This window comes from Camelina sativa, chromosome 11 (assembly GCF_000633955.1).
Source record: "Camelina sativa cultivar DH55 chromosome 11, Cs, whole genome shotgun sequence".
NCBI classification, from domain to species: Eukaryota; Viridiplantae; Streptophyta; class Magnoliopsida; order Brassicales; family Brassicaceae; genus Camelina; species Camelina sativa.
In genome coordinates, this window is record NC_025695.1 from 8098440 (window position 1) to 8118501 (window position 20062).

The 20062-nt window shown below is 34.4% G+C and overlaps 4 protein-coding genes across 5 annotated transcripts in view; 2 read left to right on the plus strand and 2 right to left on the minus strand.

Annotated features, from left to right (window-relative positions):
* Nucleotides 1-731, minus strand: part of LOC104722336 (1-aminocyclopropane-1-carboxylate synthase 7-like) — a 3480-nt gene extending 2749 nt beyond the window's left edge. Inside the window, exons 1-2 of the mRNA XM_010440487.1 lie at nt 435-731; nt 36-331 (exon numbers count right to left, since the gene is read on the minus strand). Of these exons, the coding sequence (XP_010438789.1) occupies nt 36-331; nt 435-632 (494 nt within the window). The 5' untranslated portion in view covers nt 633-731. The remainder of the gene's footprint in view (nt 1-35; nt 332-434) is intronic.
* LOC104722337 lies at nt 9761-14904 on the plus strand. Of its 2 annotated transcripts, XM_010440489.2 has the most exons (8): nt 9761-9868; nt 10006-10099; nt 10479-13389; nt 13480-13561; nt 13686-13749; nt 14020-14205; nt 14295-14355; nt 14496-14904. In XM_010440489.2, the coding sequence occupies exons 3-8, from the start codon at nt 10506-10508 to the stop codon at nt 14648-14650; spliced, it is 3432 nt and encodes a 1143-aa protein (XP_010438791.1). In that variant the 5' UTR covers nt 9761-9868; nt 10006-10099; nt 10479-10505; the 3' UTR covers nt 14651-14904. The 2 variants fall into 2 exon arrangements, with proteins under 2 accessions (XP_010438791.1, XP_010438790.1); XM_010440488.2 differs by lacking the exon at nt 10006-10099.
* On the plus strand, nt 15073-17225 carry LOC104722338 (mitochondrial substrate carrier family protein P-like). The gene is made up of 7 exons (XM_010440490.1): nt 15073-15436; nt 15670-15755; nt 15858-16065; nt 16142-16271; nt 16370-16554; nt 16627-16755; nt 16847-17225. Exons 1-7 carry the CDS (start codon nt 15299-15301, stop codon nt 16970-16972), a joined length of 1002 nt encoding a protein of 333 aa, XP_010438792.1. The 5' UTR covers nt 15073-15298; the 3' UTR covers nt 16973-17225.
* On the minus strand, nt 17668-19527 carry LOC104727738 (protein EFFECTOR OF TRANSCRIPTION 1-like; the record flags this gene model as incomplete). The annotated part of the gene is given in 4 exon segments (XM_019231795.1): nt 17668-19009; nt 19092-19143; nt 19145-19196; nt 19436-19527. Coding segments are annotated over 4 exon segments (1254 nt in total), but the record flags the coding sequence as incomplete, so codon positions are not given.

The window sequence follows — 20062 nt, forward strand, 5'->3', positions numbered from 1 at the left end:
CGTTATCGGTATATATATTATAAAGTGTGACGTACCCTGGATAATACGGTGTGGGGACTAGAAGAGCGTCGTTAGGATCGGCAAGGATGAAAGTTAAGAGCTCGTTAGCTGCGGTGGCTCCGGCGGTGAGGACGATTCGGTCAGGATCGAATCTAGATTTACCTCCTCGAATCTGCTCCATGAAGCTAGCCATGGCTTGTCTGAAAGTTTTGAGACCATGGTAGTCTTGAAACAGTGCGTTTTCACGGAAACCAGGAGCTCCTTTTGATCCCCACATCGAACCTTCTGGGTTCTTCTTCTCTAAGTATGTTTCTAGAAGATCAAACGAGACCTGTGTGTAGAAAATATATGTTGGAGAGAGATAATTAATACATTATCGCCATATTTAATAAGAAAAGTTGATTAAAATATTTAAATGAAATAATATTAATTACCTGATTCTCAGCGAGACCCATTTGAATAACACCGGAAGGGTTATGAGTTTCGTCGTAAGGATTCTCGTCGTAAGCTTTCCAACCGGCGAAGTAAGGTGAGTCTTCGCCGTGTGTGTCTGAAACCGCAACTCGAGAAAGCTCGACGACGTTGTTGTTGTTGTTGTTTGATGATCTCTCCATCATTAGAGGAAGACCCATTTTTCTTGTTAGAGCTAGTTTCGAACTTGACACGTGACACGTGACAGCTCTGAAACACAACCGGAGGGAGAGAGAGAGAGATAAGAAGATAAGTGTGTTGGAGTTAAACATTTGAGTTAATGAGGGAGAGGTATATATAGCAAACGTGACGGAGATGGAAGTCTTTGACAATATTTCGATTTAATATTAGTTTACTCACATATAGAGAAGAGGTTTGTGTAAAGAATAAGGAAGATTCGATTGTGGAAAAATAAGTTGTCATTGACCTGCAAATGGATGATTAGATAAGAGTGTTTTGGCTATTTTTATTTTTGTTTTTCATATCTTGAAACTTCTTGGTGGTTCATCTATAGCAGATCGCCAGTTCCATAAATCGTTGATTATCAATTTTTTTACGTAATATTGTCAATGTGGTTTATTTTCGGGAAAGTTTCAAAAAAAAATATTGGGTTTAGTCGGCTGCAACGATTTAAATCCAAAAAGGGACACCAATACATTTTTTGTTACTCAAGTTTATTATAGAAAATATTTTCATAGTAAAATATCCTTCGCTAATACAACAATGTCACAAAGTATTACAAATATAATTCACCTATTCTTTTAATTATTTGATATTTTGATAGAGTGCTCACTATGAAAACTGTAAAAGTACTTTCTTTTTTATATATCTTTACAGACAATAACTAATTAAGTTAATTTTTTCCTTTGATAATACAAATTTAAATAACAAAACTTATATGTAAACAAAGAGTCATCAGTATAGTATACGAGTTTATAAAACTGTATACGTCTGTTTTACATTATGTGTATAAATATAATTTAAAACTGGAATAATTAAGTAACTAATCAAATATATTGGGGATATTAAACTCCATTAGGTGAAAGACATGGGGAAACAACTAAATTAAATGTTCTGATTCGATTTTGTAAGCAAAATCAAAGATCACCTTTTGCCAAAATCAGTTTCGGACAACTGTTAGCTTGTGTCTTCTTCTTCCTTCTCTTTGGCAATACAATTTTTTTGTTCCATAAAATATTTATTTAATTATTTTTCCAAAACTTTAGTTATGAGATCTATAGCCCAAATACGGTGGTTGAAATGCCGACTACACGGATTCGATGATAACACCAAGAAAAAGAAAAAAAGGTAATTCCGATTATACGAGAGGAGTGGGTGGGTGGCTATCCATATACACTTTATTAGTGTTGACAAGAATTATTGGCTTGTGAAAATATCATCGTTCTAACAGTATTTGAGTTCAAATCCATATACTCCATATTTAGCACAATTTAGTAAATATCTATTAGTCTTTTAATGAATTTATGTGTTGGTCTGTTGGAAAAAAAGAATGAACTTATGTGTATTAAATATAATTTAAATTAATTCTAGGCCGCGTAATTAGTCCGTAACATTTTTATAATTTTTCGCCAAGTGGTCAAAGTATGCTCCCTAATGGGTGATAATAATGCTCCCTATTGATGGCGGTACGTACGGCTAATCAAAACCTTTGTTTAATTAAGGCAGATTTTTAATTCTCTCGTACTTAGGAACCCGCTTACACATGCTATCAGTCTAACTCTCTGTACCCATGAAGATTAACATGTAAGAGAAAATAATTATTACAAAAACTACACTTATAAAAACACAGATTTTTACACCCTCAAACTTATAAAATTTCCTTAAAACGTTGAATGTCTAGTATTAGTAGTTCAATTACGTTTTTTCACATATTTTGTTTTGTTTTGTTTTTGAATTATATTTGAACACGCTAATGAAACAAAACATAATCATGTTTGAAAACTTGATATATATATTTGGATGTAAAAAAACTAGCCGAATAATGTTTACAAACCATTAAACTTAAAAAATTGTATACCTACCATTCATCCGCTTGAACTCGTCATATATTTAACATAGTTTACTCTTTAATTCTTAATTTTGTTATTTTATTTATAGCACCATGTCACTTTTTAAATACCATTACACATATATCTAAATCTTATTAGTTAGTTGAAATTTTGCTACATGTCAAACTCTTATGGAGCTCATCCAATTTTATATAGTAATACGATATGTGAAGCAAAAAGATAGAGAAGGATATTTCGGAAATCTAAGAGTGGTTAAAAGTCGAACTATACGTGACACAGATACATACAATCATAGCCTAAGATTATGATTCCACTCTGTGAACAATATGATCATCAAGAATATAAGTTCTTGGAGGATCTTAGCTGACCCCACGTATCGCAATTAATAGTATAGTCTTATAGAATCGAAATTTTCAAAACTCAAATAAAAATTGGAGTAACAAAAAAAAAATCTCTTATAGACAATTAAGAAAGATTAAAAGCACGAGTTCAGAGTTGTTGATTCCATTTTGTGTTGGTGGGTACATTTTGTTTATATAAGTGGTTACTACGGAGATTTTTTTTTACTCCAAACTATAAATGATTGTTTTTATTACTATAAGTCTATAACCATCAGTTTGCCAAAAAAAAAAAAAAAAAAAAAAAAAAAAGNAAGTCTATAACCATCATAGCATAATAGTATAGTCGAATTCTAGAACAGTTCTAAATTAAGCACATGTTATCAAAATTTATCTCTGTCTACAAGGGCACTCTGTAAATAGAAAATATTGTTTTTTTCTAGTTTAAAGCTTATTTTGACGATGAAGTTTAAAATTAATGTGTAAGTAACTTCTCAAGTACAAGAATGAATTAAGTAATGTAAGGTTAGCTATTTTATATTTCATATACGAATTTTCTTTTTTTATAAAACAATCCTAACATTTCCTCTAGCCGAACGAATATATACACTCCATTTCTACATATCCTTAATTCGGACTCAAACCCGAGGAAAAAAAAAACTTTTTATTTTTTAGATCGGATTTATGGTTAGGTATAATAAAAAAAGTTGTATGGTCGCAATTTTGCCCGCACACCAAGATTAAGATTTTGTGTAAGGATTTGATGTTTGTATGTTTGGACATAAAACAGCTGACTAAAGGGTATTAATCGACACAAAATTATGAGGAATTAAAGTAATTAATTTAGGTAGAAGATAACAAAAACAATGTAAACTTATACTCTAATTGTAGATGCACGTATATAGGAGATATACACAGTTATACACACGTGTTGTTACATATGTTTGTATATATTTTTTTACGTAATACTTATAGACAAATGTATAATCTGCATGTGATCGAACCCACCAGCTTAAGATTCGGAAATAAAACTGTAGATTGAATCTCAATACATTACCAACTCCAAAAACAAAAATGGTAATGCTGATTATACGTCTTTTGTTTGAGAAAAAATTGTTAGTGCTGATTATATGTCTTTTTGTTTGATAATTTGATTTATATGTACTTCTTATATTCATAACCTTGATTACGAAGAAAAAACATTAATATATCATATATATTATGATATGAGAAAAATTTAGAGAGCAGGAGTAGTACTTATGAATATCTATCTATATTGCAATATGGATTCCTTCTTTCATCAGTAATATCTGTGTTGAAAGAGGGTTACAATGTCATACATAACATGGTAATGGAGTCAAACTCAAATATGTAAAGCGTTTTTATTTTCATACCATTCAAAATAATTTTACAACTAAAATTTCATAAAATGTGAGTATAATTAGAGTGTATAACACTCGGAATTTTGCAAATATGACGATGCATAGGAAAACCTATTGCAATAAAATTTTACTGCAGTTCAAATAAGAAAAAATGTGCAAAAAATATTTGTGGTCACTTCCAATAATTGTGCACACATAAAATGAAAAAGGTCATTTGCAGTAATTATTTTTCTTTTTGTAGTGAACTGATGGTAGTGAAACTTGAATTTCATAAACATATAAGAGCTTAAAGATATAAGGGCATAAGGCTCATAAACAATAGCGATTAGAAATTAGAGACTTTCTCTTATAAAATTGTATTACAGTCGAAATTCTAATATATATAATAGGTGTGATTGGTGTAACATAAAAAAGTGGTACAAGTGGTACCGTTTAAAATTTTTATCAATCACAAAAGCACTATCAATTTACTCTCAGTTTTTTTTATACTTTTTATGTATCATTCTTTCTTATACGTTATCAATCATATCCAAATATACCATATAGTAAAAAAACAAAAGAGATGTATGTAATATTCTAATTTGTCACTTTTTTGAAAAACATTCGATCAATCATTTAAACAATTAAAAATACATCACATATACATAAAAGTGTATGTACCACCATCATTTTAGTATGCTGAGTAAAAACACTATCATTTTCGAAATTGATTTATCTTTCATCTGGAAAGACATTATAACGATCAAAATTCAGAATCGTGATTTATATATACATTAATATGTTGTTAACTTTAGAAAACAAACATGCTAGAAGCAAAACGTTAGAAAATTAGTACTGAAGGGTTCATCTTCTAGTTTAATGTCATAGATTTGCTTCAAATCATGCTGGATTATGTCTTCCACAAACGTGACAATCCAATGAATTGTTTACATATCGTGTGTAATTTCATAGGAACATAGAATCAAATTTAGTCACCAATTGATTGATTGATTCCTATAAGTGTATAATAAATTGCAATCAATTACTAATCCTAACACGAAATCTTCTAGCAGAAGTTCATAATATCTTACGGACCAATCATTGAAGTATGTACTCAATTAAATACTAATAACTCGATTAAATTAATATAAACTTTAAATAAACAATGACGCAAGTTGTAACTGAGAACGTGAAAGAGAAGTGGAGTTTTGGCGACTGTTTGTGCGGCTAACAAGGAGAGCATCTTCATGAAAATATACGAGACATGCATCAAACGATACTGTGATCTATAATCTTTGTTGTTAATTCAGTATATTATCTAGTTATATAGCTATGACCTTTTTGTTAGTGTAAACCTTTTTTTTTTTTGTTAGTGTAAACTTTTGTTGGTCATATGTGGATTTCACTAAAAAGTTTACTTAATATGTTTCTATTATTTGTCATTAAACTACTCAAATTTCTGAACACTAAATGAATTAATATAGTGGTACTGCTTTGTAAGCCATGCTTCAAATTCTTCTACTGCAATTTAAATATGAATGCAAGTGTTTCTCTCACGCCAAAGACAAGAGATTGTTACAAATAGGTAACAATGTCCGAAAGGTTGATCATACCAGCAATTAGAAATTATTTCATTTTTAAGCAATTGTGAATACTTGTTTCTTAAGCAATTCTAACAATGCGTTATGTACGTAATCACATGCTAGAAGAAAATTATCAATTATTTTTATTTACGAGGACTGATTTTAACTTGGTTGTTCTTGCTTTGATATAGGTTCCTGATTATAAGGATATACATAATTATTAGAGGGTAAAATAAAACGAAAAAGTCTATAATATATGTAATTTGCCAAAAACTGCACTGCTTGCTATACTACCGGGATGGTATATTTATAATACTATACTACAATTAGCAACACGTACTAGGGAGTCGTGTGTCCAGCACTCGTTCATAACCAGTCAAAAGAAATAAAAAAGAGATCAAGTCTGAACCATGAGATAATTGTAGCTAGCAACTAGCAACTAAACTGAGAAGGATGATGATCATCCTAATCCCCAGTGATTTGCTGTCAACACAAATCATTTATTTATAAACGATTTTGTGAAAAGTCGTATCTTCCATAGTGTCATCTGACCAATGAGAAGAGACCACGACAGACATGTTTCATTCTTCTTGTCACTTGTCAGAAATGGATTAACTAAACATCTTGAGTTGGTAAGTCGTATCATCCTTCCAACCAAACCTTCTGATCGTTCCACCATAGCTTAGCCATATCTATATCAATAATACGACTCCTTTTTTCTTTTTCTTTTTCTATAGTGGGATTTTTTTTTTGGTTTACACTTACTTACTCAAATTCAAAATCCAAACAATTTTTAAAGCTTTTTTTTGTACTAGATATTCTTAAATTCCCTTTTTTTTTTCAGGAAATGGAAATATGGAATCATATACATATCACAAACTAGTTTGCATTTATATTTTGACATTTTTAATTTCTTTATTCTTGATTTCAATGAGACAAAACCAAATAACCAATAGTAGTATAATATTTTGAAACGCGTTGTGACATGCAAGAATATTCCAAACGTGTTTGTACGAACACGTTGTCGCAATCTGCAACACAAGTTCTTCACTGCCAGTGTTACCTTATCTTCTCAACTCTAAAATATAATTTATTTTTTTCCTTTTCTTTCTAATATAAACTAAAATAAATTAACCTGAAGATAATTAAAAACTTAGAAGAAGATACAATATTATATGTCGGTGTTTAGTTTAAAACTCAATAATATTCAAAAGAAACAAAGGCAAAGCATACAATTCCTAACTAAATAAAACTATTTCTCAGCAATAGGAGAATATGCATATCTTTTTCTAATTTTCTGTTGTATATATGTATAGCTGAATTACACATATATGTTCATATTATTCTAGTATATGCATGTGAAGCCAAAACATGCCTTTTCGCTGAAAATTTTATACCATTATTGTTCCTACATAATATATTATTGTTTGCTTGTCAAAAAAATATATATATTATTGTTTTTTTTTTCTTTACGTACATAAGGGGGAAATCAAGAACCTCCTTTTAATAAACACAAATTCATGTAAATATGTTTGTATATCCGGGCAACTTTATGTGCATTAACGCGCTAGCTGATCATGCAAAATGATTAGGTTCATAATCATATTAACTCTTAACTTTTTCCCGTTAATTAACTATAGTCAGTTTTTTGAAGTCTTAATCCTTTTAAAATTACCAGTTTTCATAAGCTTTTTGAGCTGACGAGTGAGGATATGCGTAAAACCATGAACATTGTCGATGCGACTAAAATTAATATCTATGTTCGTATATTGTTTTATTGGAATGTCATGAATACATGTTAAACATGCTTTGTACAATAGGTATTGGAAGCTGGATCTTATTGGATGAGTTGTAAACTAGTTTTGAGCTATACATTAAAGTGGCTAAAAATGCATTTAGAAAATAGATCTTCCTTTTTGATCAGATCTAGCTAGCTAGTGAAACCAGTGACTGATACTGAACTGAAATTATTCATATGACGTAGAATTACATTGGAAAGTACATATATATGATTTAATTTCATATTGTCATAGCGGTTAAACTATACTATAGACGCACACACACACTCATTTAGATATACAAATTTAAAATAAATAATAAATAAATTTTAAACTGGAAATAGTTATTTGTTTTAGTACTTAATTAGCATGTTGATGTCACCATTTTGGTTTAACTCCTTATTGTTGACAAAAAAAGGTTTAGAGAAATAATTAAAATCATTAGATTGCTTCTTATTATTGGGTTTCCAACATAAACCTTTGATATTGTATTTGCATTATTAACAATCCAAAGTGCGGTAATTGATTAGAATTATTATATTCATCATACAATCTTGGAACTTGGGAAAAATGGATTTGTCTAAACAGATGGGACTCCGATCCATTAATTTTCAACAGAAATGGCTGTATTTTTTTTATATGTAAATAGCTGTATAATACAATTGTTAGATGTTTGACAAAAAAAAAAAAAATATACAATTGTTAGATTAGTTGTAAATATGATCAAGAACACAAAGGTGCCTCGAGAATTAAAAACACACATGGAGTAAGTCAAGTTGTAAATTTTGTAATAATATCTTATAACTAGTACACTTTATTATGATCTTCAATCATTGTTGAATAATGCATGAATGGGTCTTCTATATATGTACATATATATGTATTTATTATGAAGCTTCACTTTTGCACATATATTAGAAAATGAATTATCAACCAACATAGCTAATAGCTTCCACTCGGACACTGATTCTCATGCCCAAATATAAATAAAAAATACAAAAGAAAGAAAAAACAAACTCTTATATGTATAAACAAATTTAAAGTAAAATACGACAGTCTGTCTATTCTCATTTGCCCACAAAGAAAAAAACACACGTATATGTATTATCTACACACTGATTGACTCATTGACCAATTTTTTTATTTTTATTGAATGGTTAGTTCTATCGATATGAAACTTCGAAAATGAGAAGAATCGCCAAATCTTTTTCCGCAGAGAATAACCTCATTGCATGATTTTTAACTGTTTTGTTTGTGGGTTATGTTGCTTAATTGATGGTAACTACTGTAGTCCTCATGATTAATATATCAAAACAGTGATATATACAAGAAGTAGCTGTGTCTACGTACGTACGTACGTTCAGTTTGGTACCTAATGTGAGTTCCAGTAAAAATTGTGATGATAAACAAATCAAAATTTAAGAGCACCAACGTTACAATCTAGCTGTGCCTAGTGGTGTTCAGAGGTGCTTTATGATTAAAACATGTGATATATAGATTGAAATTGTTGCTACGCGTGCAACTTAGTTTTTAATGTTCAAGTTGCTTTTACAGATTTTATTGACAGATAATTTCAAATATCGTGTTATAGAATAACCCCATTATATGATACTTCAATAAACATTTGTTTTTGTAATATATTCTATACTCAGATAAGACCTTTTCTTCTTCAGATTTACTGATAGATGACTCGAAATTAATAATCTATCTATAAGAAAAAGAAAAAAAAAACATAAACCCTCATCATCAGGGTCTCTCGTTTCTATTTGGTCGAACAAATGCAAGGAGCTTAATTAACTAAATCCAAGACTTTATGAGTTAAAGAATAAAACTACTGTGCGATTCTTAAATCAAAATATTGAATGCTTCATTGTATAAACTATTTGTATGAATTATTTCATTAACCGTGAGTTAGAAAATTTAATATGACTTTGAATTTCTTGATTTCATGAACAGAATCGTCAATCATCCTAGCTACTCTTGCATCTGTCATGTATCATAATATAACCCAAGTCCATATTGTCTATTTCTAAATGGGCCAACTATATGGACCTTTTTTTTTGTTGGGTATTAAACGTGTTCGTCATTTAAGAATTAATGAAGAGTCATTCTTGTAAACCGGCATGGTTATCGATAATGTTTTTGGGGATTTCAATTTAAACCGGAACGGTTTATTAGTTCTCTAGGACGGAGCAGGAACACAAACGAAGGTTTAGTTAACCCTTGGCTCTTGAATTCGCCGCGCCTCTTACGAGAGTTCGTCTCCTTCAGAGATTGTCTTCGCCAATTTTCAAATTATTTTTCCAGGTTATCTTCTTCTTCTGCTCTTCTTCGTATAAAAAGCATCGCCGGAATTTTTCGATACGGTGGTCGGTATTGAGACACTAGCCTGTTTTTACTTTCGGGTTGAATTTAATGTCTTGCCATGTTCGTCTCCTCTTCAGGGTGATTTTTGTTTTCCATATTCGGATTTAAGATCTGACCCTGGGGTTGAAGATTCACTAAAACTTCTGGGTTTTTGGGTTTGAATATCCTCAGGTCGACTGAATCTGGCATTTTTCGTTTTTTCTCTTCTTATCTCTTGTGAATAGATTCTGTAGTTCGTTAATGGCTTTTGCTAAGTACCGTTTTGTGTGTTTAGGGATTACAGAACACACTGCCAATCATATTTTCATGAACAATGGTCTTAGAATGTGCATACTTTTCTGGATTGACTGCTTCTTTTAGTTCACATTGAATGCATAGTATCTATGAATCAGTTGTCAATCAATTAGAGACTTATGGAGCTCTGTTTAGGATGTTTTACCTCTAGCGTTTGGTGGATTTATGTGAGGTATCTTAATTAATAATTGTGTGAGTTATTAACTTGTGCTTTAATTTAAGTAATGTTTCCCTTGTTTTTGTTTTGTAACTGCAGTTGATTTCTGAGTAAACCAAAGTGATCATGGAGACTGTTTCAGAAATCGGAAACTCAAATGGCTGTTTGAATAATCCTGAATTGAGTGATAAGCATAAGGAGAGATCGGGGAAAAAGAAGAGGAAATCAAGGAAACATGATAGTGAGTTGAAGAATAATGATTCTCATATCAGTAGCCAGAATGGTAACACAGATGGGGCTGTTTCATCTGAAGCGCAAAAAGAGGGGGAAACAGAGGAATCCACCTGTGAAGGTCAAGTCCAGTTATCCGACAATCGTGTATCTACACTACCTGCAGCTAATCTACATCACGCAGATCCAGTTTTATCTACAGGAGAAGATTCACTACCAGATGCTAATAAGAATGGTTCCAGTAGAAAAAAATCAAAAAGGAGAGAGAGGAAAAAGAAAGAGGAGGCTTCCTGTGAAGAGAAAATGTCGGATGATGTAGAGAAAATCACAAACGAAGACCAAGAGCAGCCACCCAACACTCTGTCAAATGGTATAGTACAAGAAGGGTCACACAAACAAAGTCAAGATTCATGTGAAAAAGCTGGAGCTGCACAACTTTGTACCGGCCCTAATTTTTCAGCGCAAGAAGATTCACAGCCAGATGCTACTAGTTTGACTTGTTCCCAGAAAAGAAAGAGAGAGAAAAAGAGGGATACAAAGGCACTGAAGGAAAGTGATGTTGATATTCATAGTACCAATGCAGGGGTTGCTGTAAAGTACAATACTATTACTGAAGCTGAAGGATCGAAATCGATGAGTAAAGAGGAAAACTCTGTTGCTAGTGCTGTGATAAATAGTTGTCTGCAATCCAAGGATGATACTGTGGAACAACAAGAGTGCACAGATGTTAAACTCAGTGAAACTGTTGCCCAAACTCAGAGTCCTAAAGCCAAGAAAAGGAAGAAGAGAAAGAATAAAACAGCGGAGGTCTGTGATCCATTAGGAAATATTTTGCCAACCTCCACGAAAAGCGGGTCAGTAGAGTGTGTGGAAAATAATGATGGGAATAAGGAAACTGATGGGAATACTGAAGTTAAAGAGTATGTTCTTGAACTTAAATGCGATACTACTTCTGAAGCTGAAGGATCAAAACCGATGGATATAGAGGAAAAATCTATTGCTGGTGTTGTGATAAGTAGTTGTCCGAAATCCAAGGATGATACAGTGGAACAACAAGAGTGCACAGATGTCAAACTCAGTGAAACTGTGGCCCAAACTCAGAGTCCTAAAGCCAAGAAAAAGAAGAAGAGAAAGACCAAAACAGTGGAGGCTTGTGATCCATTAGGAAATACTTTGCCAACCTCCACGAAAAGCGGGTCAGCAGAGTGTGTGGAAAATAATGATGGGAGCAAGGAAACAGATGGAATTACTGAAGTTAAAGAAGACGTTCTTGAAGTTAAACACGATACTATTTCTGAAGCTGAAGAATCAAAATCGATGAGTAAAGAGGAAATATCTGTTGCTAGTGTTATGATAAGTAGTTTTCCAAAATCCAAGGATGACACAGTGGAACAACAAGAATGCACATATGTCAATGAAACTGTGGCTCAGAATCCTAAAGTCAAGAGAAGGAAGAAGAGAAAGACCGAAGCAGTGGAGGTCTGCGACTCGTTAGGAAATACTTTATCAACCTCCATGAAAAGCGGGCCAGTAGAGTTTGTGGAAAATAATGATGGGAATGGTGGGCGAGAGTTAATTAGTTATCCAGCAAGTCAGAGGGAAAATTCTGTAACTGGGGAGGGAAGTGGTTTACAGAATCTCGGAAAAACTAAAGAGAAGGAAACAGATGAAAAAACTGGAGTTAAAGAGGACGTCCTTGGAGCAGGTGTATGTGATGTAAGGAGCAAAAAACAGAAGGGGAAGAAGAAGAAAACGTCATCTGCAGATATGGAAGTCTGTGAGCCATCAGGATCTGTAGGATGTTTGTTGGATCATTCAGACGAAAAAGACATGCCAAATTGTGATGGGAATGCCGGACAACAATTGGGGGGAGAGGATATGACAAGTAAAACTGAAAAGTCTGTAATGAGAGAGAAAAGTGGAGTTCAGAAATCTGGAAAACGTAAAGAAATGACAAAAGATGAAAATATTGAATCTAATCAGGATACAATTGGAGCCGAAGGTGTTAGTGATGTTGCACGCAAAAAAAAAAAGAGGAAGACAAAAAAGAAAACAAATTGCGAATCAGTAGCCATCATGGATAGCGACTGTTTGTTGTATCAATCAAATAGAGAAGGTGTGGAAAATTGCGATGGGAATGCTGATGGGGAGATTGCCAGTAAGGATTTGGCAAGTAACACTGAAGATTCTGCAACTAAGAAGGAAAGTGTTCAGGATGTTGAAAATACCAAAAAAAAGAAAAAAAGTAAAAAGGAAGAAGTTGATCAGAATGCCATGGGAGCAGAAAGTGTTAGTGAGGTTGAGGTCACAACAAAGAAACGCAAGAAGAAGAAAAATCTGTCGGATCATATAACAGACAATATGGAGGACGACAGTAAAAAGATAAATGATGTAAAGGGAGAAGTTGATCAGAATGCTTTGGGAGCAGAAGGTGTTAGCAAGGTTGAGGTCAAAACAAAGAAGAGCAAGAATAAGAAAAATGCTTTAGATCATAAAACTGATGATATGGAGGAGAAGGATGCTGTTTCCGTGCCTAGGAAAGATGAAGAACCAGAATTTGATGGGGAAAAGCTTGAAATGTCTTTGTCAAGTTCTGTTGTAATACAAAATAATATGGTTCAAGGAGTTGCTTCATCAGAAACTGGAAGTGTACCTAAATGTTCATGTGATGGTCGTACTAAAAAGTTGCTTGTATTTGATTTGAATGGCATACTGGCGGATATCGTTCAGGGCTTTACAGGTCAATTTATTCCAGATGGTAAAGTATCATACAGATCAGGTAAGAAAGAATTCATTTCAATGTGGTCATTCGTAAGTTGTTACATGCTTCTTTGACTGCAGAGTAATTCCTTTGTCCATTTTTCTATAGTCTTCAGGAGGCCTTTTGTTTCCAGTTTTCTCGACTTTTGCTTTGAGAGATTTAATGTTGCGATATGGTCCTCCAGGCGCATGTAAGCTTCTTGAACTGATTAAAAACTCAAATGCATTGCTTTTTGCCTTTCTTAGTTAGGTGTCTAATACATATACGAAGTTCAATTCCTCAGTTAACTCCATCTCTCCTTTTTCTCTTACTAGTGGGTTGGATTATATGGTCAGCATTGTAATGAGAAACTATGCGAGGAATCTGTTGTTCTGTTTTGTAAGTGATCTCTACAACCTCTGTGAGCTATTTTCTAGATTTTGAGAGTAGATGATGAGAAGTGCAGTTTCCATATGACAGAACTAGATTATGAGAAATGCAGTTGACATTGAGATTGTAGCAACACAGTATACAATCTTTATGAGCTATGTAACCTGCATTTCTATGACTATGAGATATGTAGTTTAACATACGAGCAGAGCTCACTCTAATTTTTGGTCCAAAATCCAGCTAATGAACTCACCAATCCTAATCTTTATATGTACACAGGATCAGAATAAATGCACTACAACGAAGTTTAAAACGCAGGAGAAGAACGATAAGCCTCTGTTCCTCAAGGATCTACGAACAGTATGGGAACGTGTTGGGACATGCATCAGTTGTGGAAATCGAAAGTATGATGAGACAAACACATTGCTAGTTGACGATTCACCCGACAAGGCCTTGTGTAATCCTGTAAGTATTCGAGCACCTGCGAATATATTATGCATTCAATGACACTTTTAACCTCAACATTGGTTGGTATTGCTCTTCCTCTCTTTCAGCCATACACTGGAATCTTCCCTTCCCCGTACCAGTACACAGAGCATCAAGATTCTGCATTGGGTTAGTCTTTACTCTTTACATTATTAAATTACTCAACAGCAACCAGAAAGAGTTAACCGAGAAACATGTTGGTTCTCAACGATCTCTTTGAGTCAAATGCTAAGTACAATGTCACACTGATGTTTAATTTCTTGTGACAGGACCTGAGGGTGAGCTAAGGAAGTATCTTGAAAGATTAGCGGATGCGGAGAACGTTCAGAAGTTTGTGGCAGAGAATCCATTTGGTCAGACTGCCATAACTGAGACGCACGAGTCATGGGAGTTTTACTCTAAGGTCGTCGAGGCACACAAGTAATTCCTCCGCCGAGGACTTTGACTTATGTAATTGCCGCTCACAACAACTAAGTGTTCATGCACAGACAGATTAAGTTACTTCCGGTGGAGAAACTCTACTCCCTGAAACTTCAATTTAGCTCACTTCACATTTTTGTTGATCTTTGTATTTCTTGTGTTTCAAAGACCAGCCTCAGTATACATTATCTGTTTATGATAATAATCTAGATTCAAACTGGTAAGTTGTCTTCAAATAAGTTGATTGTTATTCGTATATACAGTTTTTTTTTTTATGTGTTTACTAGTTTAAAATAACATAATTCAACACATTAAAAAGGTGTAAAAGAGAAAATAATCGTCTCAACTTGGAATCTTCAAAGACATTAAAAAAATGGAAGCAAAAGCAGAGATTAAAATTAAAAAAATCATATAACTTGGCACTAATTAAACGGAGAATAAAAATAACTTGCAGGAGAAGGTGAGAATCATACAGGAACCAAGTCTTTGATTGATCGATCACAAAGAACTTTTCTTTTTTTCTTCTTCGTTTTTTCTTCTTCTTTTTACTTCAAAACTGTACAAAGATTCGATAAAGGAGGAGTAAAAGAAGAAGAAGAAGACCCATTCAACCCGTATCTATCTTTCTTCTCTCTCTCTAACCTCTGTTGAGATGGCGGAGGGCGAAGAGAAGAACGGAATTATTGATTCGATGCCTTTGTTCGCAAAGGAGCTTATTGCCGGCGGCGTCACCGGCGGTATAGCTAAAACCGCCGTTGCTCCACTCGAGCGAATTAAGATTCTTTTCCAGGTACACTAATCATTTGGGTTTTTTTTTTTTTTTCTTTTCGATTTTATCCAGCTCTGTACTGTTTCTTCAAGATATGACAAAGCTAAGATTGATTCGTAACCTGATTCAGTCAGGTTTACTTGAGTCATGAAACTAAACATCAAAATTAGAGAGCTTTTAGTGTTGCATTCTCAATTGGAATCTTGATCTCTGGATTTAAAAGAAGCTTGTCAAAGTATTGATCTTTTTGTCAGACAAGAAGAGACGAGTTTAAAAGGATAGGACTTGTAGGATCAATCAACAAGATTGGCAAAACTGAAGGTTTGATGGGTTTCTACCGGTACGTTCTCTTGAGTTTTTTATATGCCTTTGAGGCTTGAGCTCTCCATTCAATTTCAGTCAAAGAGATTGTTTAACCTCTTTTTTGGTTTTTTTTGTATAGAGGGAATGGTGCAAGTGTTGCTCGGATAGTTCCCTATGCAGCTCTTCATTACATGGCTTATGAGGAATACAGGAGATGGATCATTATTGGTTTCCCTGATACTACTCGAGGTCCATTGCTTGATCTTGTTGCGGGATCATTCGCTGGTGGTACTGCGGTTCTTTTCACTTATCCTCTTGACCTGGTCCGGACAAAGCTGGCTTATCAGGTAATCTATTTTGTGTGTTTTATGTCTTTTCCTGAGCTAGAACCTAAGTAGGCTCATAGAGGTTTCAGCAGTGCAGGTTGTTGGTTCAGCAAAGACGCAAGTAAAAACCGTTGTTCCTCTGGAACAAATTGTGTACAGAGGTATTGTAGATTGTTTCTCGAGGACATACAGAGAATCTGGATTCCGTGGCCTATATCGTGGTGTAGGTACATAACAACCATTACTTTGGATTTGCTATATCTCATTCACTAAGACTTGAAAAAAGATTTGATTTTTCTTTGCCTCTTTGGTTGCTTGTGGTCAGCTCCTTCTCTGTATGGGATATTCCCTTATGCTGGTTTGAAGTTCTACTTCTACGAAGAGATGAAACGCCATGTCCCTGCGGAACATAAGAAAGACATTTCCCTGAAACTTGTATGTGGGTCTGTCGCTGGATTGCTTGGTCAGACCTTGACGTACCCTCTTGATGTTGTCAGGAGACAAATGCAGGTTTGATCTGGTTCTCTGCTTCTTTCCCAACACATCCTTTAGTAGTATTAAACCCGAAACTCCCTGTCCCAGGTTGAGAGACTATCAGCAGCCGTTATGGAAGAAACAAGAAGAAGAGGAACAATGCAAACCCTTTTCAAGATTGCTAGAGAAGAAGGTTGGAAGCAACTCTTCTCCGGGCTTAGCATCAATTACCTTAAGGTTTGAGATTCGTTTCATAGATTTGTCTGTTGTTTTCGCATAATAGTCGACGATTGAGTTGCAGACTTTTTTATCGTCTGGATTTGTCTAGGTTGTACCGTCCGTGGCAATAGGATTCACAGTATATGATGTTATGAAGCTGCACTTAAGAGTCCCACCGCGAGAAGAAATGGAGGCAGAAACAGTGACAACACGGAAAAGGAACGTTTTCACCTGATTCCAAGATCACCCATATGGTCTGATCTGATTCTTTGTGGTGTTTAAAACCACATACAGTGTTACTGTAAGAGATTCTACATTCCATTTTTTCGCCGTAGAGAAAACTGAAGCTAGCATTCATCCAAATAAAACAATGTCAGTAATTCCAATCGAAAACTCTAGGTCTTCTTCTATGTATATTGTTGACTACTTACTTTCCAAATGTATCTTAACCTTATGAAATAGTGAGAAACAGAGGTTGTTCATTCTCAGGATTTCGAAATAATTATATCAGTTGCTCCTTAATAATGTATCTGTTCAGTGACCTCTTGAACAAATATTTCTTCAAGCTTTATTGTTAACTTCTAGCAAGAGACGTCTGAAGTGAGACGATCAGACGAAGAAGACGGAAACAAGTAATATATGATATAATATTATAATGTATCTGTTCAATCTTACAGGTTGAATCAATGCATGCTTACTCTTCCTTATCATATTTACTATTTCTGTTCAGTATTCTTAAGTAACGGACCCCCTCAGATAGCAATGACTTAGAATGGTTCTGCAGATGATTACGATGGTTTCAAGTGTCAAGACAACACAACAGAACATGTAGACAAAAGCAAATGTACCAAAAAAAAACGGGAAGGCAGTCCATTAGGTTCAAGAGTGATGCTTACTTAATACAGACGTGTATCAATTGTGATGAGAAAGAAGACAGAAGTAGATACTAGATAGGCTCAAAAACTACAGATATGAGAATTGTAGCTAGTTTGCAGCAGCTTCTACATTTGGCCGAAAGCAACAAAGTTTATTACAGAGAATGGTTAAGAAAAGTGAAGCTGCTTCTTACAGAAAAGCATATACCGTTCGATTAACTTGTACCTACTTAGTTAATTCATGCAACCTAAGATATCTAGAGTTAAAAGTATGATACGGTAAATCAACAAAGTTTTACCAATACCAAAACCGGCTCGGTCAGGTACTTACAAAAGGAGTTACTCTAATGCTTTGAATTTTAAGATGTGATTTTCACATCTCTTCCGTCCTTTCAGTGGAGCTTTCTCGCATACCGATCCATTGTACAGCTTAACACCACAAATTACTTGACTTGTGGTTGCTGACTGAACATTTTCGGAAGATGATCCATGGTCCACAGTTTTATCTTTGTGCTGCCAACATCTTTTGCTTCCCGTAGATGCTCTTCTCGTACAAGGCAAACCATTATTTGTTGTAGCTTCACATAAAAGATTCAGACCTGAATCCTCTTGGTTCATGCCTGTACATGTCTTCGGTTTGGACTTATCCTCTTTGACGGCTTCATCACGTTCTGTTGGGCTCAGCAGAAAGAAGAAGGCGTTGACTCTCATTCCCTTGTGATCCTCACATCGTTTTCTCCTTAAAACAGGTGGTCTTCTGCAACGTACCATATCAGGTAAAATCACTCCACATATATCATCAGTTTCTTGACATTCTCTTCTGGTAGGAACTTCACACGGTATGAGTTTTACAGGGGAAACACGTGAAAGTCTCTTCCCTTTATGCTCTGTGCATCTCTTTCTTCCTTTGATTGGAGTTGTAATGCAAGCAGTACCATCTTCTAGTAAGACTCCACAAACAGACGCAGAATCAGACCCATCAACTAAGTCATCATGTGAATGTCTGTCTGAAACCGGTTGAAGTTTGGACGGACTGAGTAGCAAATTACTCTCCTTCTCAGCTGCATCAGAACTAATCTCTCTCTCTTCTGCTAAATCATGCTTGTTCTCTTCGGTTTTGTTGACAGCTTTCTTCTGAGTGATAGGAAGAATCGTCTGAGACAGACCTGACTTTCTCGGGGTGTCGCCAAGTTTCTTGAGTAAGTCACGATGAACAATAGATCTACCAAAAGACCGGAGCCGATATTTAATGCTTTCAGTTTGACCAAGAGTAGCCATTAGACCATCATTTTTTCTCCCCTGGTCATGACTGATAACAGATACACCAAGCTCAGACAGACCCGGAAGGGCTTCTTGGACTCTGTATCTACCAAAAATGAGGTTTTTAAACTGAATTACTTACAAGAAAGATCATAACTTGATGACAAACATGAGACAAAGGCCAACAAAAATACAGAGTTGCAGAGATAAAAATGTGACCTTTGGACCTAAATCTCGAGAGATTAAGGAGTAATCCGCATAAGTCTTCCGTAGTTCTGCAGTTTCGGAAATGGGTTTACGCAGAAATATGGATCGGGCGATACCCTTCAGAGAAAAAAAAACCCAGAAACATCAATGAAAGTACAAACAAAGAAACGTTGGAGAAAAGAGTATAAAAATGGGATCTTTAAATCAAATTCCACGAATTTTCAAAGAGATATCATTCGAAACCCTTGTGATCTCGAAAGGGTTTCAGCGGAATTAAAGATCGAGGCAAAACCCTAAACCCGGAATCAGTAAATTTCTTGAAATCTGAGAGGGGTTTCATTAGAGAGAGTACCCACCTGCCACTTGGAAAAGACGGCGTCGTGATTAGTTCGGATGTAGTCGTCTCTCTTGAACATGGTGGAACACTAACTGCGGCGTCTCCAGGCAAAATTCAATCTCTCTTTTTTTCTCCTTCTTGTGACCGTTAAGATGGAGAGAATTCTCAGAAATTAGAATTTACGTTTTTCTCGCTTTTTCTTTTCAAATTTGAATACAATCATAAATATTAAAATTGGGAAGCTGCTATCTCCAAAATTCCATATCGTGGGTGAACTATTCTGAAATCGATTCGGTTCCTGGTAATTTAATCTGTTGTTTCTGCTGTTGTTCTTAAATTTTTTTTGATGATTTTGATGTTGGGTTTCCCATTCCATATCATGTTTCCACTGGAATATGGTAATATAAGGGTTTGTTATCACTTGTAGATCAGCGAATTTGGAAACATATCCAGGGATATTTGAGGCTAAAAATAAAGTCAGCGATTGATTACATATTATCAGATATGGACAGCCATCGAGGATTTGAGCTAATATGATGTGTTCCAGGTAAATTAATCTGATATTTGTGTTGTAATTTTTTTAATTGTTTCTGATATTGATGTTGGGTTTCACATGTCATAACCTCAAGCAACTTAGAGATGATAA